A 15,133-nucleotide genomic window follows, 5' to 3' on the forward strand; every position below is an offset into this window, starting at 1 on the left:
AAGCAGTATCTCCCTCTTGGCATAGAACTCTCAGTAATAAGGGCTCTTTTATGCTGCACTAGGCATACCGTATATACTCGCATATAAGCCGACCCGCATATAAGACGACCCCCCCAACTTTTACCTAAAAAAACAGGGAAAAATGATTGACCCCCATATAAGCCAGGGGTAGGAAATGCTGGATTGGTGCAGGCCGCGTGATCCCCCCCCCCCCCAGTGTGTCCCAGTTTAGCTAGTATAGTGCCCAGTATGGGTAGGTAGTGCCTCAGTATAGCTAGTAAAGTGCCCAGTATAGCTAGTATAGTGCCCAGTCTGGGTAGATAGTGCCCCAGTATAGCTAGTATACTGCCCCAGTATTGGTAGGTTGTGCCCCAGTAGAGCTAGTATAGTGCCCAGTATAGCCAGTAAAGTGCCCAGTATAGCCAGAAATGTGATGTGCCCCGTATAGCTAGTAAAGTGCCCCGTATAGCTAGTAAAGTGCCCCGTATAGTGCTCAGTATAGCTAGTATAATGCCCAGTATAGCTAGTATAATGCCCAGTATAGCTAGTATAATGCCCAGTATAGCTAGTATAGTGCCCAGTATGGCTAGTATAGTGCTTAGTTTAAATTGCTGTTACCACTTTGCGATAGATAAGTGACTTTTGGGTTGCAGTTTGGGCACTCGGTCTCCAAAAGGTTCGCCACCACTGTCATAATCTAATTTCCCACCATTGCTAAGTTCATGTAAATTTGTCTCCACCCGGCTGTTACCACACCTATATTCTGGTCCATGGCCCACCCATTTTTCGGTGCGGCGCGATAAGCGTGCCGCACAATGTGATCCTCATATTTTTTGGCACGCTAGCTGCAGTGTGCTGAATTCTGCTGCCTACAGTATGTACAGTATACGCTGTTCTCTAGTGCCTGCACTGTGTGCTGATTTACCTCCAGTGTGTACAGTGTAAGTGTTACTCTGTGCCTTTACTGATTGTAAACCAGCTGTATTGTATGCTGATCCCTGCTACTTTCAGTATGTACAGTATTAGCTGTAAAGCCTGGTACACATACAATTTTGATTAGCCAATTTTAGCTCTGTTCACCAAATGCATTGTCTGTTGGCCCACTTACTTCATGGGGGTGGTAAATTGGTCAGTGATCAATCAAAATTGTATGTGCGTATACATCTTTGATCTATGCCTATACTGATTGTAAATTATCTAAATAAAGGACAGGGGGCTCCATCCAATATTTTGATGGGCAGGCCCGTTATCTGTAGCTTACACTGCTGCTAAGTTCATGTACATTTGGCCCCACCCATGGCCATGCCCACTCGCTGTATGACCGCGCCCATTTTTGCTGCGCGCGCCGCATACGCCCCCCGCCTAGTGCCCACAGGTGCCCCCGATCTCCAAGGACCCTAGGAATGCCCCTGAGGAAGACTATACGAATACTAGGCAGGGCTTTCCTATTAGGAACACTATACTAATACTGGGCAGGACCTCTCTTTATAAGAAACACTATATTAATGCTACATACACACTTGAAAGATAAATGAAAGATATCAGATCAATTTTACCCCCTTCCATGTAGTATGAGAGCCATACTCTGCGCAGTCTATTCTTTGGAGTTGCACTCCCCATCAGATAAAACTCTTTGCAAGATGCTGCACACAATGATGCCGTACACATTCAAAAGATCAATATCTGCAAATGATCAGTTCCTGCAAAAGATCCATTCCTGCAAAATGCATTCATAGTCTGATATCTGCAGATCCTCATACGTGCCTTGTTTAACAGACCATCATCTGCATATCATCTGCAGATAAGATCCACCAGGATTTTCAGATCTGCAGAGGATTGTCAGATATGCAGATGAAGTCTGTTAAACAAGGTGTGTACGAGGATCTGCAGATATCAGACTATGGCCCAGTGCACACCGAGCGGTTTTTGGAGCGATCCGCCGGCCGCATCCGCCTCTAAAAACGCTTGTCTAATGTATTGCAATGGGATGGTGCACACCGGCGGTTTGCGGTTTTTGCCAAGCCGCAAACGCGCCTCCTGCTGCGCGTTTGCGGTTTTCGGAAGCGTTTCGTCCTCAATGTAAAGTATAGGAAAAACGCAAACCGCTCTGAAAAACGCTAGTTCAGAGCGGTTTGCCAGGCATTTTTGTTACAGTAGCTGTTCAGTAACAGCTTTTACTGTAACAATATGTGTAATCTGCTACACAAAAACGCACGCAAAACCGCTAGGTATGTTTAGAAAACCTCTCTAAACATACCTAGAATCGCTCTGAAATCTGCTCCCAAAACCGCTAGCGTATTGCGGATCTGCTAGCGGTTTTGGTGTGCACTGGGCCTAAGAATGGATTTTGCAGGGACGGATCTTTTGCAGGAACAGATCTTTTGAATGTGTACGGGCATCTTTGTGTGCAGCATCTTGCAAAGCGTTTTATCTGATGGGAAGTTCAGCTCCATAGAATAGACTGTGCAGAGTATTGCTCTCATACTACATGGAAGGTGGTAAAATTGGTCTGATATCTTTCATTTATCTTTCAAGTGTGTACACACCATAATACTGGGCAGGACCTCTATTAGGAACACTATACTAATACTGGGCAGGACCTCCCTTTATTAGGAACACTACTAATACTGGGCAGGGCCTCCCTTTATTAGGAACACTATACTAATACTGGGCAGGGTCTCCCTTTATTAGGAACACTATACTAATACTGGGCAGGGCCTCCCTTTATTAGGAACACTATACTAATACTGGGAAGGACCTCCCTTTATTAGGAACCCTATACTAATACTGGGCAGCGTCTCCCTTTATTAGGAATAATACTAATACTGGGCAGGGCCTCCCTTTATTAGGAACACTATACTAATACTGGGCAGGGCCTTGCTATTAGGAACACTATACTAATACTGGGCAGGGCCTTCCAATTATTTGGAACACTATACTAATACTGGGCAGGGCCTCCCTTTATTAGGAACACTATACTAATACTGGGCAGGACCTTCCTATATTAGGAACACTATACTAATACTGGGCAGGGTCTCCCTTTATTAGGAACACTATACTAATACCGGGCAGGACCTCCCTGTATTAAGAACACTATACGAACACTGGGCAGGGTCTCCCTTTATTAGGAACACTATACTAATACTGGGCAGGGTCTCCCTTTATTAGGAACACTATACTAATACTGGGCAGGGCCTTGCTATTAGGAACACTATACTAATACTGGGCAGGGCCTCCCTATATTAGGAACACTATACTAATACTGGGAATTGCCTCCCTTTATTAGGAACACTATACTAATACTGGGCAGGGTCTCCCTTTATTAGGAACACTATACCAATACTGGGCAGGACCTCCCTTTATTAGGAACACTATACTAATACTGGGCAGGGCCTTCCTATATTAGGAATACTATACTAATACAGCCAGTCAGTCCACCTACTTGAGCTACAAGGTTTCATGCATACAAAGTTGTCTTCATGTACAAAATATGCAGCTCTGTTTTTGTCAGGTATTACACAGGTAGCTGTGTTTCTTCACATAGTTGTTACATATTACAGTATTGTATAATCTGTTGTAAGTAGTTCAACCCTTTCCTTTGTGAAAGGCTCTGGCCCCAGAGCCCATTTTTGCCCCCTTTTCGAGTGTGGTCACTGTGATTGGCTGACTTGCGCACGGAGTTCAGGTGTCTTTAGACAGCTGATTAAGCAAGTGTAGTGGCAAAGCTTTCGCAGTGCTTGCTGATAGCCAGCGATCCGCAAAGCGCACTGGCAGTGGAACCCTATGGGAGTGGTTCCAGTTGCAGCATTGTGATCCTGGAGCGCTTGCATTAATGGCTGCAGAGCCAAATCGTGATCGTATGAACTCCACAATTCAGGAATCGTGAGTGATTTATGATCTCCCAAAAAGTGCCGCCAGTAGGCCCAGGCCGAGGAACTCCAGTGAACATTTTAGTGTTGGCAGGTGATGTAGCTGCTGCATGGTTTTTGGCAGTTGGAAACAGCTGTAAACAGCTATTTCCCACAATGCAACAAGGTTCACAGACCGTAAACTGCTAAAAAAAAAGTTCAAACTTTTCTTGTGGGAGGGGTTTCACCACAATATCAGTCATACAGCGCCCCCTGATGGTCTGTTTGTGAAAAGGAATAGATTTTCTCATGTAAAAGGGGGTATCAGCTCCTGATTGGGATAAAGTAAAATTTTTGGTCGGAGTTTCTCTGTAAGGCCCATTCACACTTACATTTGCCAAACACTAGTGCTTTAGCGATTAGCGGGAATCGCCCGCTAATCACTTAGGTGTGACTGGGCCCTTAGTGTCCTCTTCAATGTAGAAATATAAAATTTGTGTTTCTTGACTCTTTTCTTTTCTTTTTTTTGCAGGCAGGAAACTGCCAGTGATATCTAAATGATTTCGTGATTTTTTTTTCAATTATTTTTTTTCCTTATTGTAGATGTATTCTTTTTAGTTTTTTACTATTCTGTTGTGTGTGTTGCTTTTTTGTATTGCCTCGCATTGTTTCTCGTGTCAGCTGTGCGCTAATTCTGTTTTTTGCCGCTAGCATTTCTTTGAAGTCGGTTTAGCGAAGCGGCGGCCGCGGTTTAACAGTCCTGACCTTGACGCGTGTTTAGGAACGGTGAATTGAGGAGCATTGTTGCGCGGGCGCAAGCTTTGTTGTATTATCATCTTTCATCTGCAAACGGCGACAAGTAGAGTACGCCGTGCCAAAATCTGCAGCACATCTGCTTAAAGTGGAATATACAACAATGCGTTACTGTCAGCCCGAAGTTTCTATACATTCTGCAATCATACAGCTTTACAATAACGGCTATAATCGCCCGCATGCTGCAAGTGGTTTCTCACTCTACACATACTTGAATTTGAAATATCCTAATCCGCCTGATCAGCCATTTTGAGTGGCACAAATTGTTTAAAATAACACAAGTTATGCAGAATGCTGGAATGTGGGGGTGGAACAGTAACTTACAGAGGATCAGTTTCTCAAGATATCCGGTCAATTGAGGCGCCGCAAATCATAACACACTTAAAGGACAACTGTATGAGGAATATGGAGGCTGCCATCTACATTCTCTAATGAACAATGTTGGTTGCCTTACTTCTGTGCTGATGCTCTCCCTCAAATACTATGTCACTAGCCTAAAATGAGCATGTGGATCCGATACTCTGACACTGATCTGATACCATGTATCTGTATGCTTGTTGCAAGTGTGTGGCTTAAAAACGGCTAAAGCTTAAAGTGAACCTCCAGACTAAAAATCGACTCCGCAGCACTGAAAAGGCCTGGTGTTTCTTTAACAGTTTCACAGCATCAGAACTTTGTTTCTCTTATACAAGCCTCATTTTTAGCTGCACAGAAGAAAACTGCCTGGGCATTTTTCCCCTGATGCTGTGCAAAGCATGATGGGATTTCTGATGTTGTTGTTCTTGTTCTGCTGTTTTGGTGCAATTTTTTTTTTACATTTTGAATTTGACATTTGAAACCTAGCACATGCTGGGAGGGGTTATCAGGACACAGGACAGTTGGAACTGTGTCTTATGATCCCTGTCACCTCCTTTCAACCAAAAAGATGGCTGCCCCCATGAATCACAAACATTTGCCTGTTCTTTTAAAACAGGGTGAGTACAAAATTATATTACCTATCTATTCTAATTAACATAACTAATGTAACTTAATGACAGTATGTTTGTTTAGGCTGAAGTGGAGGTGGTACAAATTGGATGTGTGTAGGCTCCTTAAAGTGGGATAAAATTCTGACATAACATGCAATAAAAATGTATTTACCTACTTTTTATCACCCACACAGTTAGCATATTTACTTTTGTGCACAAGTAATATTGTTCGTTTACAAATTACAAGTTTTCAAAGTACAATTTATCTGCTCTGAAAGCTGCCATAGCCTTTTATTCAAGCTGCTTTTTATTATGTATTAAAATCTTGTAGTGAGCTCTGAACGGTGTGCATGCTTGAAGCACAGAGAGAGCTTGTTTGCAGCTCGGCTAAGAATGCAACAACTGAGGACTGTAAACAAATTGTCCCTTCGTTGTCCCTAAAAGCTAAACACACCTCCAGAACTGCAATGATATGTCAGTTTGTTAACCACTTAATCCTATCTGGACAGATATTTCCATCCAGAAAGGCGCTGCTAAATTCTATCTGGACAAATATTTTCGTCCAGTATTTAAGCAGCGGTGTGCACGCACGCGAGTGGCCGCAGCCCCGCGCACCCCAGTGGTTTTCAGTGTCAGCCGTTGGGGAAGAGAAGCAAGGCTTCTCCGAACTAATTGCAGTGCCTGTTATGAATGGACATGACCCCGATTCATAATAAAAGTAGGTGAATAAGCAGAAAAACAAAAGACTAAAGAGTTCCTTGTAAACAGGAACTGTTTCTAGAGCCATCTAGTGGTGAAAAGTTAAATGACACACTACACATTTTTTTTTAATTAAAAATATGAATATATTAATTTTTAAAGCCCCCTTCCCCCATCCCAGTTACTATTTTTATAATATGTATGTCATGAGGGTATATTACTGTTATGTGAGCGCATAAGGGCTTACAATCGATGCAACACAAACCATCACCCCCCCCCCCCCCCCCCAGAAAAAAAATACATTTTTTATTTCCACACAATATATTTAACGCCATACATTGTTCTAGGGACATAATTTAAATGTTGTGATAGCCGGGGCTAATGGTCAAATAAAATGGGTGGGTTTTATTTATAGTAGCACTGCTTAACATAAAGTAATTACTGAAAACAAGTATCACTCACAAAAAGCTTAATTTGTGGCAAAAAAAAACAACTAGATCTAGATCATTTACATGTGATGAGTAGTGTTAAAGTTATTGGGGAATGAATGGGAGGAGCACTGACAGAGGAAAAGTGCTTCCGTCCTGAACCAGAGACGAATCACCCTCGTGTACCTTACCATATATATCAGTAGTTTACATTAGAGAAAACACCTACCCTGCTCTCCGTTTTATCTTTCACTGCTCAGCCTGCTTTTAATCAGCCCTGATAAAATCCCTGACTGAGCATTCAGTCTGACTTTGCTCAGGAATCATCATAGCTGAGTCATTATAGCAGAGCCACAAGGGGGCAGGATTGGGCTTGAAAAGACACCAGAGAAGACACACAGCTATGATTCCTGAGCAAAGCCAGACTGAAGCTCAGTCAGGGATTTATCAGGGCTGATAACAAGCAGACTGAGCAGTGAAGAATGAAATAGAGAGCAGGGTAGATGTTTTCTCTAATGTAAATCACTGATCTATATGGTAAAATACACGAGGGTGCTTCGTCTCTGGTTCACTTTAAGGTGAAAACGCCTGTAGGCTGAAGTGGTTAATTGTACAGATCCACAATAATCCAGCATGCATATACAGACTGTTTCAGACAGGCAATTTTCTGTTTTGCGTAGCATTTTTAGTAAGAGGGTTTTTGATCCTTTTTAGTCCTTTACATACTCTTAGGAGTTGTGGTTCACCATGAGCTTGTTGGACAGAGTCTCTAACTCTGGCTTTTTCAAATCCTACCTCACAGAGCTACATTAATCCATGCCATGCACTGATGAGGATCAACCAATCTGAAACAGTCTGTATGCATGTTGGATAATTGTGGCTCTGTGCAATTAACAAGCTGACACATCATTGTGTCCCAGCAGTTCCGGAGGTGTATTTCGCTTTTTAGGGACAACAAAGGGATAGTTTGCATATTCAGCAGTGATGCATTGTGGAAGACATCATATGCTCACTCCAACCCGAATAATCGCAAATACCTTCTGTTTTAAGAAGGCAAACTTCTGTTTTGTAGAATTGTGTGTGACTGTGGTGGAGACAGTAGAGTGTAAGCTCCTCTGGTGATGGGAATGGATCATTGATCTCTGCGCAGTGCTGAGGAATATGTCAGAGCTATAAGAATGTGTAACGTATGTGTGACAGTGAGGAGTGACCTCTCTTCTGTTGGGTGTGTGTGGGGTGGTGCCTGCACTGTGCCAGCTTTGGAGAGATCGCTCTACGGAGCTGTGGAATAGGACAGAGCTATATAAGTGTTTGTGGTGAGGACATTAGAGCGTAAGCTCCTTTGGTGCTGAGACACAGAATGGATCAGAGATTTTTGTATAATGCCATAGGATATGCCAGAGCTATATAAATGTATAATAATGTGTGACTGTAGTGAGGACATTAGAGTGTAAGCTCCTCTGGTGCACTGAGTGGGTCTGTGATCCCTGCACAGTGCAGTGATTATGTCAGAGCCATATAAAGGTCTAATATTGTGTGACTGTGGTGAGGACATTAGAGTGTAAGCTCCTCTGCGGCAGATACTGATGGGATGGATCAGTGACCTCTGTACAGTGCTGTGGAACATATCAGAGCTTTATAAATGTATAATAGTGTGTGGCTGTGGTGCTGACATTAGAGCGTAAGCTCCGGTGCTGCAGAGACTGATGTGAGTGGATCTCTGTGGGACGTGTCAGAGCTGTGACAGTATGGCAGATTAATGCAGTGGTAATGGAAGGTTGGGTGACGGTCTCAGATCTGATACTATGTTCTCTCTCTCTGCAGTCTCCCACATGGTCATCGAGGAGGTCAGCTCCATACAAAACAACCTGGAGATTGAGAAGTCCTGTCGAGAGAGCGCCGAGGCCTTTGCATCAAAGGTAACAAAGAAGTAGTGCTGGGTGCAACTGACAAACTACCCGAACTTGACCAAAAAGCCATCAAAATTATAGATTGCACAGGACAAGAAGGTATTAGTCAATCAGTGGATAGATGGAGCAGCCGGTACATTGAAGGCAGTTCCGTGGTTTTTTTTTTTTTCCCCCTAATGGATTTCCTGCTGGAATCTGTTGACAATCAATGTGCTGTGTATGTTAGGATTCAATCCCTCTCTGAATCGATTCCGTTCAGAGAGGAATTGATCGATTTGCCACGTTGGGCGTCAACCTATAAATGTATGGCCAGCTAATCCCTTTCCTTATAGTTTTAAAACACAAATTTGTTATCTACCTTTTGAAGGATCCCTGAAGTGAGAGAGATATGGCGGGGCTGACCTATTTATTGCCTTTTAAAAAATGCATATTGCCTGGCTATCCTGCTGGTTGTCTGCCTCTGCCACAGACCGTCTGAATCGCACACCTGAAACAAGCATGCAGCAAATTCAGACATTGCTGCCGCCAAAGAGATAGAAGGGCTGCCAGGCAACTGGTATTGAGAAAAGGAAATAAATATGGCAGCCTCCATATTCCTCTCACTACAGGTTCTCTTTAAGTGCCCACATTCTTTGACTAAGGCGGCTGATGACCTCCACAAAGCAGGGTGGACCTGAGTGGGTCCGGGGGGCGCTTGTTCATCCTCATTAGGGCCTGTGTTGCGCTGCGTTTTCATAATTGCATGCGTTTTTCAATCGTTAAGTTTTAAAAAAAATGTAAATCGTGATTAATTTTACACAGTGGTGCGATGCAGTTTTAGAAAATCGCAGTGAGGGCTCTTATCCCCTATGAATCGCGATTGCAACCGCGATTGCAACCGCGTCTCAATCCAATTTCCACTAGTGCGATTGAGCTACTACGGTATACTCAATCACATCCAAAATTCGGCAGAACTCGGGGGCTGTGGAGTCGGTACAAAAATCATCCCTCTTCAACTCCAAAGACTCGGTTTATGAAACCTCCGACTCCGGGTACCCAAAATAGCTCAGAATCTTTAGTCTAATACTTACCAGGGCTGTGGATTTGGTAGAAAAATCATCCGACTCCTCAGTTTATGAAACCACCAACTCGAACTCAGACTCCAGGTACCCCAAATTTCTCAGACTCCTCGACTCAGACTCCAACTTTGACTCCACAGCCCAGGGCATGACAACGTTTTGCTCAGCCCAAAATTGCAACGCAATCAGATCGCACTAATGGAAATGGCCGCTGCTGTTTCCATGAGTTTTACTGTACCCTGCGTTTTGCGATCCGTGGCAATTGGAAGCAGAACACAAAGCACAGGGTAATGCAACAGAACGCAAAGCACAGGGTAATGCAAAAGGTCCCTGACTGCTGCAATTTTTGAGCGCTGTTTGAAAAATAGCTTACAAAAGTGTGACGTGAATACATTGGCTAAAAGTCCTTTAACAGGAAATTGCAAGGTGTCCTGGGATTTGACCTTGAAAAACCGCAATCACCCATCACGAGGAACACGCAAACGCAAGCAAAAACACAATTGCATCACAAAAACGCAAGCAAAAACACAATTGCATCACAAAAACACAAGCAAAAACACAATCTTCTTGCAAAAACGCAAGAATGCGATTTTAAAATCGCTCTGTATGCAGTTTTATAATCTCATTTGGTTTGCACTTGATTTTCAGCATGTACAGGGCCCTTACTGTTGATTGTCCAATCAGGTATTTGTTCCAGTCTTGGAATCCCCTCCCCCTCTCCCCCAGATTCTTCAAATCTGACTTGGTAGTCTCTCTCCTGCCGTGGTGTTCCTGCATGTTGGCTCTTCCCTTCCATCAATCTGATTGATCGGTGGTGGGGTAGGGTGTACTCAGCTGATTGGATAAGTGCTGCAGAGCGTTGATTGCCTGTAATGAGAAAAAATCTTGATTTCGAATTTCAGACAATTGTTAAGAGAAGCAGGGCCGGGTGTCACAACTGCTGCAAATATTGATGTGTTTCCAGCAGTGTGAGAATGATTCCTATATATGGGTACTGTACCAGCAGCTGTCCGGTTTGTGCCCTTATATCGCATGGGGGGACTCTGATCCTGATTGTGACATTCCTTTTATTAATAGCAGACACAGGTTTTATGTCCCATCACACTCTGCGGGTTTCTACTACCCAGAAAACCATGTTGGTACAGCCCACATAATATGCGTCATGATCCTCCTGCGCTGGTAGACGGGCTTGCAATAAGGTTGCTTCAGGCCTTGTTCACCCTATAATACGCGATTATGCAAGCCCAGATTTACATCACAGGAGCCCACAGACACAGATGTCCTGGCACCCTAGACTTTGTCCTCCATGAACCAACAAACCCCTGCCACAACGCTGGCTTGCCCAGCTGTCCCTTATTTCCCTTGCCCATCATAGGTAGCTACAGGGTGTTCCTTTAGCATTAAGTAGCCAGAAGTACCCTCAGTATTAAGTAGCTAGTGGTGTCCCCAACTGAAGGGAGATCTCATCAGTGACATTTTGAGAGCTGAGAGTGAGTAACCTCTCCTTTACACTCCGCTTGGGACTCTGCATAGGGAAGGAGGGAGGGAGCCGCCTCTCCATCGTCAGCCGCCTGTAGGCACATGCCTACAGTGCCTTATGGTAAATCTGGCCTTTCGTTTTGTATGCGGTTGTGTTTGGCCACAATAAAATGCGGAGTAAAATGGACACTTTGTTGCAAAAACTGTCCATGCGTTACTGCCCTGAGAACGGTAATATGGAAGTGTACCTGTGATAAAATAAGAGAAAAGCTTCCTTACCTCTGTAGATCCAGAGGCTTCTCCCCTGCCTGAACGTACTTGAAGCGGATCCAGGATGAAAAACTAACTATAAAAAGTAACTTGTCTATATATCTTATCTAAAGCTTAGATAGTTTACCCAGCAAATCTAGCTGCAAACAGCTTCAACAGTTTATGATTATTTATTCCTGTGATACAATGAGAGCGTCAATGTTCTGTTTGTCACATTACACACAGGCAAGCTGATCTGTATCTCTCACTCCCCTCTCCTACTCCCTCCTCCTCTCTGCCTCTGAAATCTCTAGTAACTTCCTCCTGCCCAGACTGAGCTCTCATAAGCCCTTGCTACTAAGGCTGAGAGTGCCAAGGCACTCTGGAGAAGCAGTGGGTAAGGCTTGTTTAGTTTATAGGGAATGAGTATTAAAACCAAAAGTATGTGGCTTGAGGAATGCCTTATAAACTATATGAAAGGAACACAATTAAAAGTTTATCTCAGATCAACTTTAATAAAAGGACGGGACGTTAGAAATTTAGGGGACCAGGAAAGTCGATAGAATCTTGGTAAATTTGCATATAGTCTACTAAAGTATAAAAAAGGATTGTAAAATATCAGTAATACCAATATTTTACCATAGCTAAACCTAACCCTACTCTAACACAGAACCCTCCACCTTCCTTTGCACAGACACCCTTCCTGACTCCTAACCACCCCCCATCCTCCCTACACACAAACGCCCAACCTGATGCCTAACCGCGCCCCCTTAACACCCCCCCCACCACCCACCTTAACTGCCCTCCCCACCACACATATGCCCTTACTGACTCCTAACCGTTCATACCCCTGCATAAACACCCTACCTGATCTCTAACCTTAACCAACCTCCCCACGCCTAACCTTAAAGGGAACCAGAGAGGAACGAGGGGTGAAAAAAGCAAAGATTTTATACATACCTAGGGCATCTTCCAGCCCCATAAGCCTGAATCGCTCCCACGCCGCCGTCCTCAGCTTCCTGGATCCGCCCGTACCGGGCCCGTCACTTCCGGCGGACGCGGCCAATTGTCCGCATCACAGGTGCTCCCTCCATACATGTACGCATGCGGCTGCGCAGTAGGCAGCCACATGCGTATCTGTATGGAGAGAGCACCCTGTGATGCGGAGAATTGGCCGCGGCCGACTGGCCGACTCGCGGCAATGACGGGACCCGGTGGCGGCGGATCCAGGCAGCGGAGGACGGCGGCGTGGGAGCGATCCGTGCGTATGGGGCTGAAGGAAGCCCCAGGTATGTATAGTTCATCCTCTCTGGTTCCCTTTAACCAACCTCCCCACGCCTAACCTTAACCAACCTCCCTGTGTTGAACCTTAACGAACCCTACGCCTAACCTTAACCACCACCACTGTTGTGCCTCCTCCCTCATTACTATACCACACCCCTTCCCATAGAGAAGAAAGAAAGAACAGAAGGGTGATTTGCAGGCCTTGCCACAACCTCCTGCTCCCCACCTGTCCCACAATGTTGTGCCCCCTCTGTCATGTCCCATCTGATGTAGCCAAGGACCTGACACTAGTCACTATGGAAGGATAGGTTAATGGCTCTCCACCCTCTCCTCCAATAGAGGAGAAAGGGGAGGGGTAGTTGATACCTGCATTACGTCCTATCCTGGAATTGACCCCGAACAAGCATGCAGATCAGATGTTTCTGAGTGAAGTCAGACTGGATTAGCCACATGCTTGTTTCAGGTGTGTGATTCAGAGACAGGAACCAAAGAGATCAGCAGGATAGCCAGGCAACTGGTATTGCTTAAAAGGAAATATATATGGCAGCCTCCACATGTCTCTCAGCTCGGGTTCCACTGGCTACTTGGCTTCTGGTATTTGTGCAGCTCTGTAGTAGCCCATCTATACTTTCCAGAACTGAAATAAAATTGTTCCCGGAGTTGGACTTTAAACAAAGCAAACAAAAGAAATACATTTCGCCGGACCCCCAACCATACCCCAGCGTGTTTCTGGAGGGATAAATTGGCCCTTTTATATTCTATAAAACGGCCCCCAGTAATTTTATCTGTGCCGGGGCCCTCGTTATGTCTGCGCTCATCTCCGCAGAGCGATTGTCAGCGTAACGAGCGACTCCGCGGAGACTCTGTCATCTTGCGAGATTACTTCCATTGTTCTGCCCTACTTAATACCTCCCGAGCGTCTGGATTAAATGGCCGGCAATCTAGATAGAGTGAGGAAGACAAAAAAGGGAATAAAATATAGTGGCGGCTGAATGGGAAGCATCATTTCTGTGTTGTCAATCGAGCGAGAAGCGCCGCCGACTCACCGCTGATTGTTTATGAAAAAACAAATGGGGGGGGGGGGGGGGAGCAGCGACCGGCCCGCTCCTCCTGATTACCGCCAGCCTGATGAATTTACCAAGTGTGTCATTTTCTCCCGTCCGTCTCATCACAGCCATATTATTATTAAAGAATGTTTTTATCACGCTCTTTATGTATTTTTCTCACCCCCATCCTTTTTGTTTGCTGGTGTAAAATGCGTCGGGACCACTTCATCGCGGAAGAGATGACAGCAATTTTCAGCCAAATTTCATTAGCCATTCTGGACACGACGAGGGCGAGGGATGTAATCACTGCGTTGCAAAATGGCAACGGCTTCTACAGAGATCCGCGGGATGGGCTGCACTCATTACGCCCCATTGTTTGGTGTGAAGAATTCCTATAGATTAAGGGTTGTAGAGCCTCTCTTATGGAGGAATGTCAGCGGCGTTACAGACTTTGCGACAGAGTGTGTCAGGAATCACACTTATGTGGTGTGGAGTGTCCAGATAGCCCATGGTGACCCAGAACCACTAGAATTATTATTGGGGTCTCCAAGGAATCAAAAGGCAATATTGCTTAAATAAAAACATAACAAAAAAAGCTGCTTAACCTCTTCTGGATGGCCGTAGTTATAATCTACATCCTGTTTGTGGGAACTAATTCCTGCCAGGGCGTAGATGTCAACTTCTGCTTTAGTATGTTCTCATCGATACTGCAACGCTGGAGCCCACTCACTCTGCTGACAGCAGAATTTTGTTGATTGTGACCCAATCACAGTGATTTTTTTTTTCCAGATAAAAGGTATCTGGTCCTTAAACACTTTATCCACCACTACAGTATATCTACGTCCTCTCTGACTTCATCTAAGCCATGGTAAAAAATGAATCTCATTAGCTCAGGAAACCTATATTCCTGTTCACCAATTAGTGCTGCAGCAGATAGTGCCAGAAATGTGCACAGGAGCAAGCCCAATCCTGCACAGCACCGCTTCAGCTACAATACGTATATCTACTGACTTGTGCCTTAGATGAAGTCAGAAAGGACATAGAGCTACTGTAGTCGTGGATAAAGTGGTTAAGGACCGGATACCTTTTTGCACCTGAACTGGAGCCGGGGAAAGTAAATATTGCAGGAGCTACTGGGCCTGCGCTACAGCCAGCATCCTTGTCAGTTGTAGTTTTGGGGGGGTTCCAGCACTGGATAGCCGGGACGGGTCAATCGCTGTTTAGACGCTGAAGCGAAAAAAAATATATGATATAATAAATTGGTTGTGTACTATGAATAATTACTAGAAGATTAGCAGCAAAGAAAATATTCTCATACTTTTTTATTTTCAGGTATATAGTGTTTTTCTAA

General features: G+C 44.5%; 1 protein-coding gene across 5 annotated transcripts in view; it reads left to right on the forward strand.

Moving 5' to 3' along the window:
- SHTN1 (shootin 1) overlaps window positions 1-15,133 on the forward strand; it is a 175,792-nt gene that overhangs the window by 79,645 nt on the left and 81,014 nt on the right. For all 5 annotated transcript variants that reach the window (XM_068258154.1, XM_068258155.1, XM_068258157.1 and 2 more), the window contains exon 4: window positions 8,581-8,675. In XM_068258154.1, coding sequence (XP_068114255.1) covers window positions 8,581-8,675 — 95 coding nt within the window. The remainder of the gene's footprint in view (window positions 1-8,580; window positions 8,676-15,133) is intronic.

The sequence above is a fragment of the Hyperolius riggenbachi genome, chromosome 10, assembly GCF_040937935.1.
Source record: "Hyperolius riggenbachi isolate aHypRig1 chromosome 10, aHypRig1.pri, whole genome shotgun sequence".
Classification (NCBI taxonomy): Eukaryota; Metazoa; Chordata; class Amphibia; order Anura; family Hyperoliidae; genus Hyperolius; species Hyperolius riggenbachi.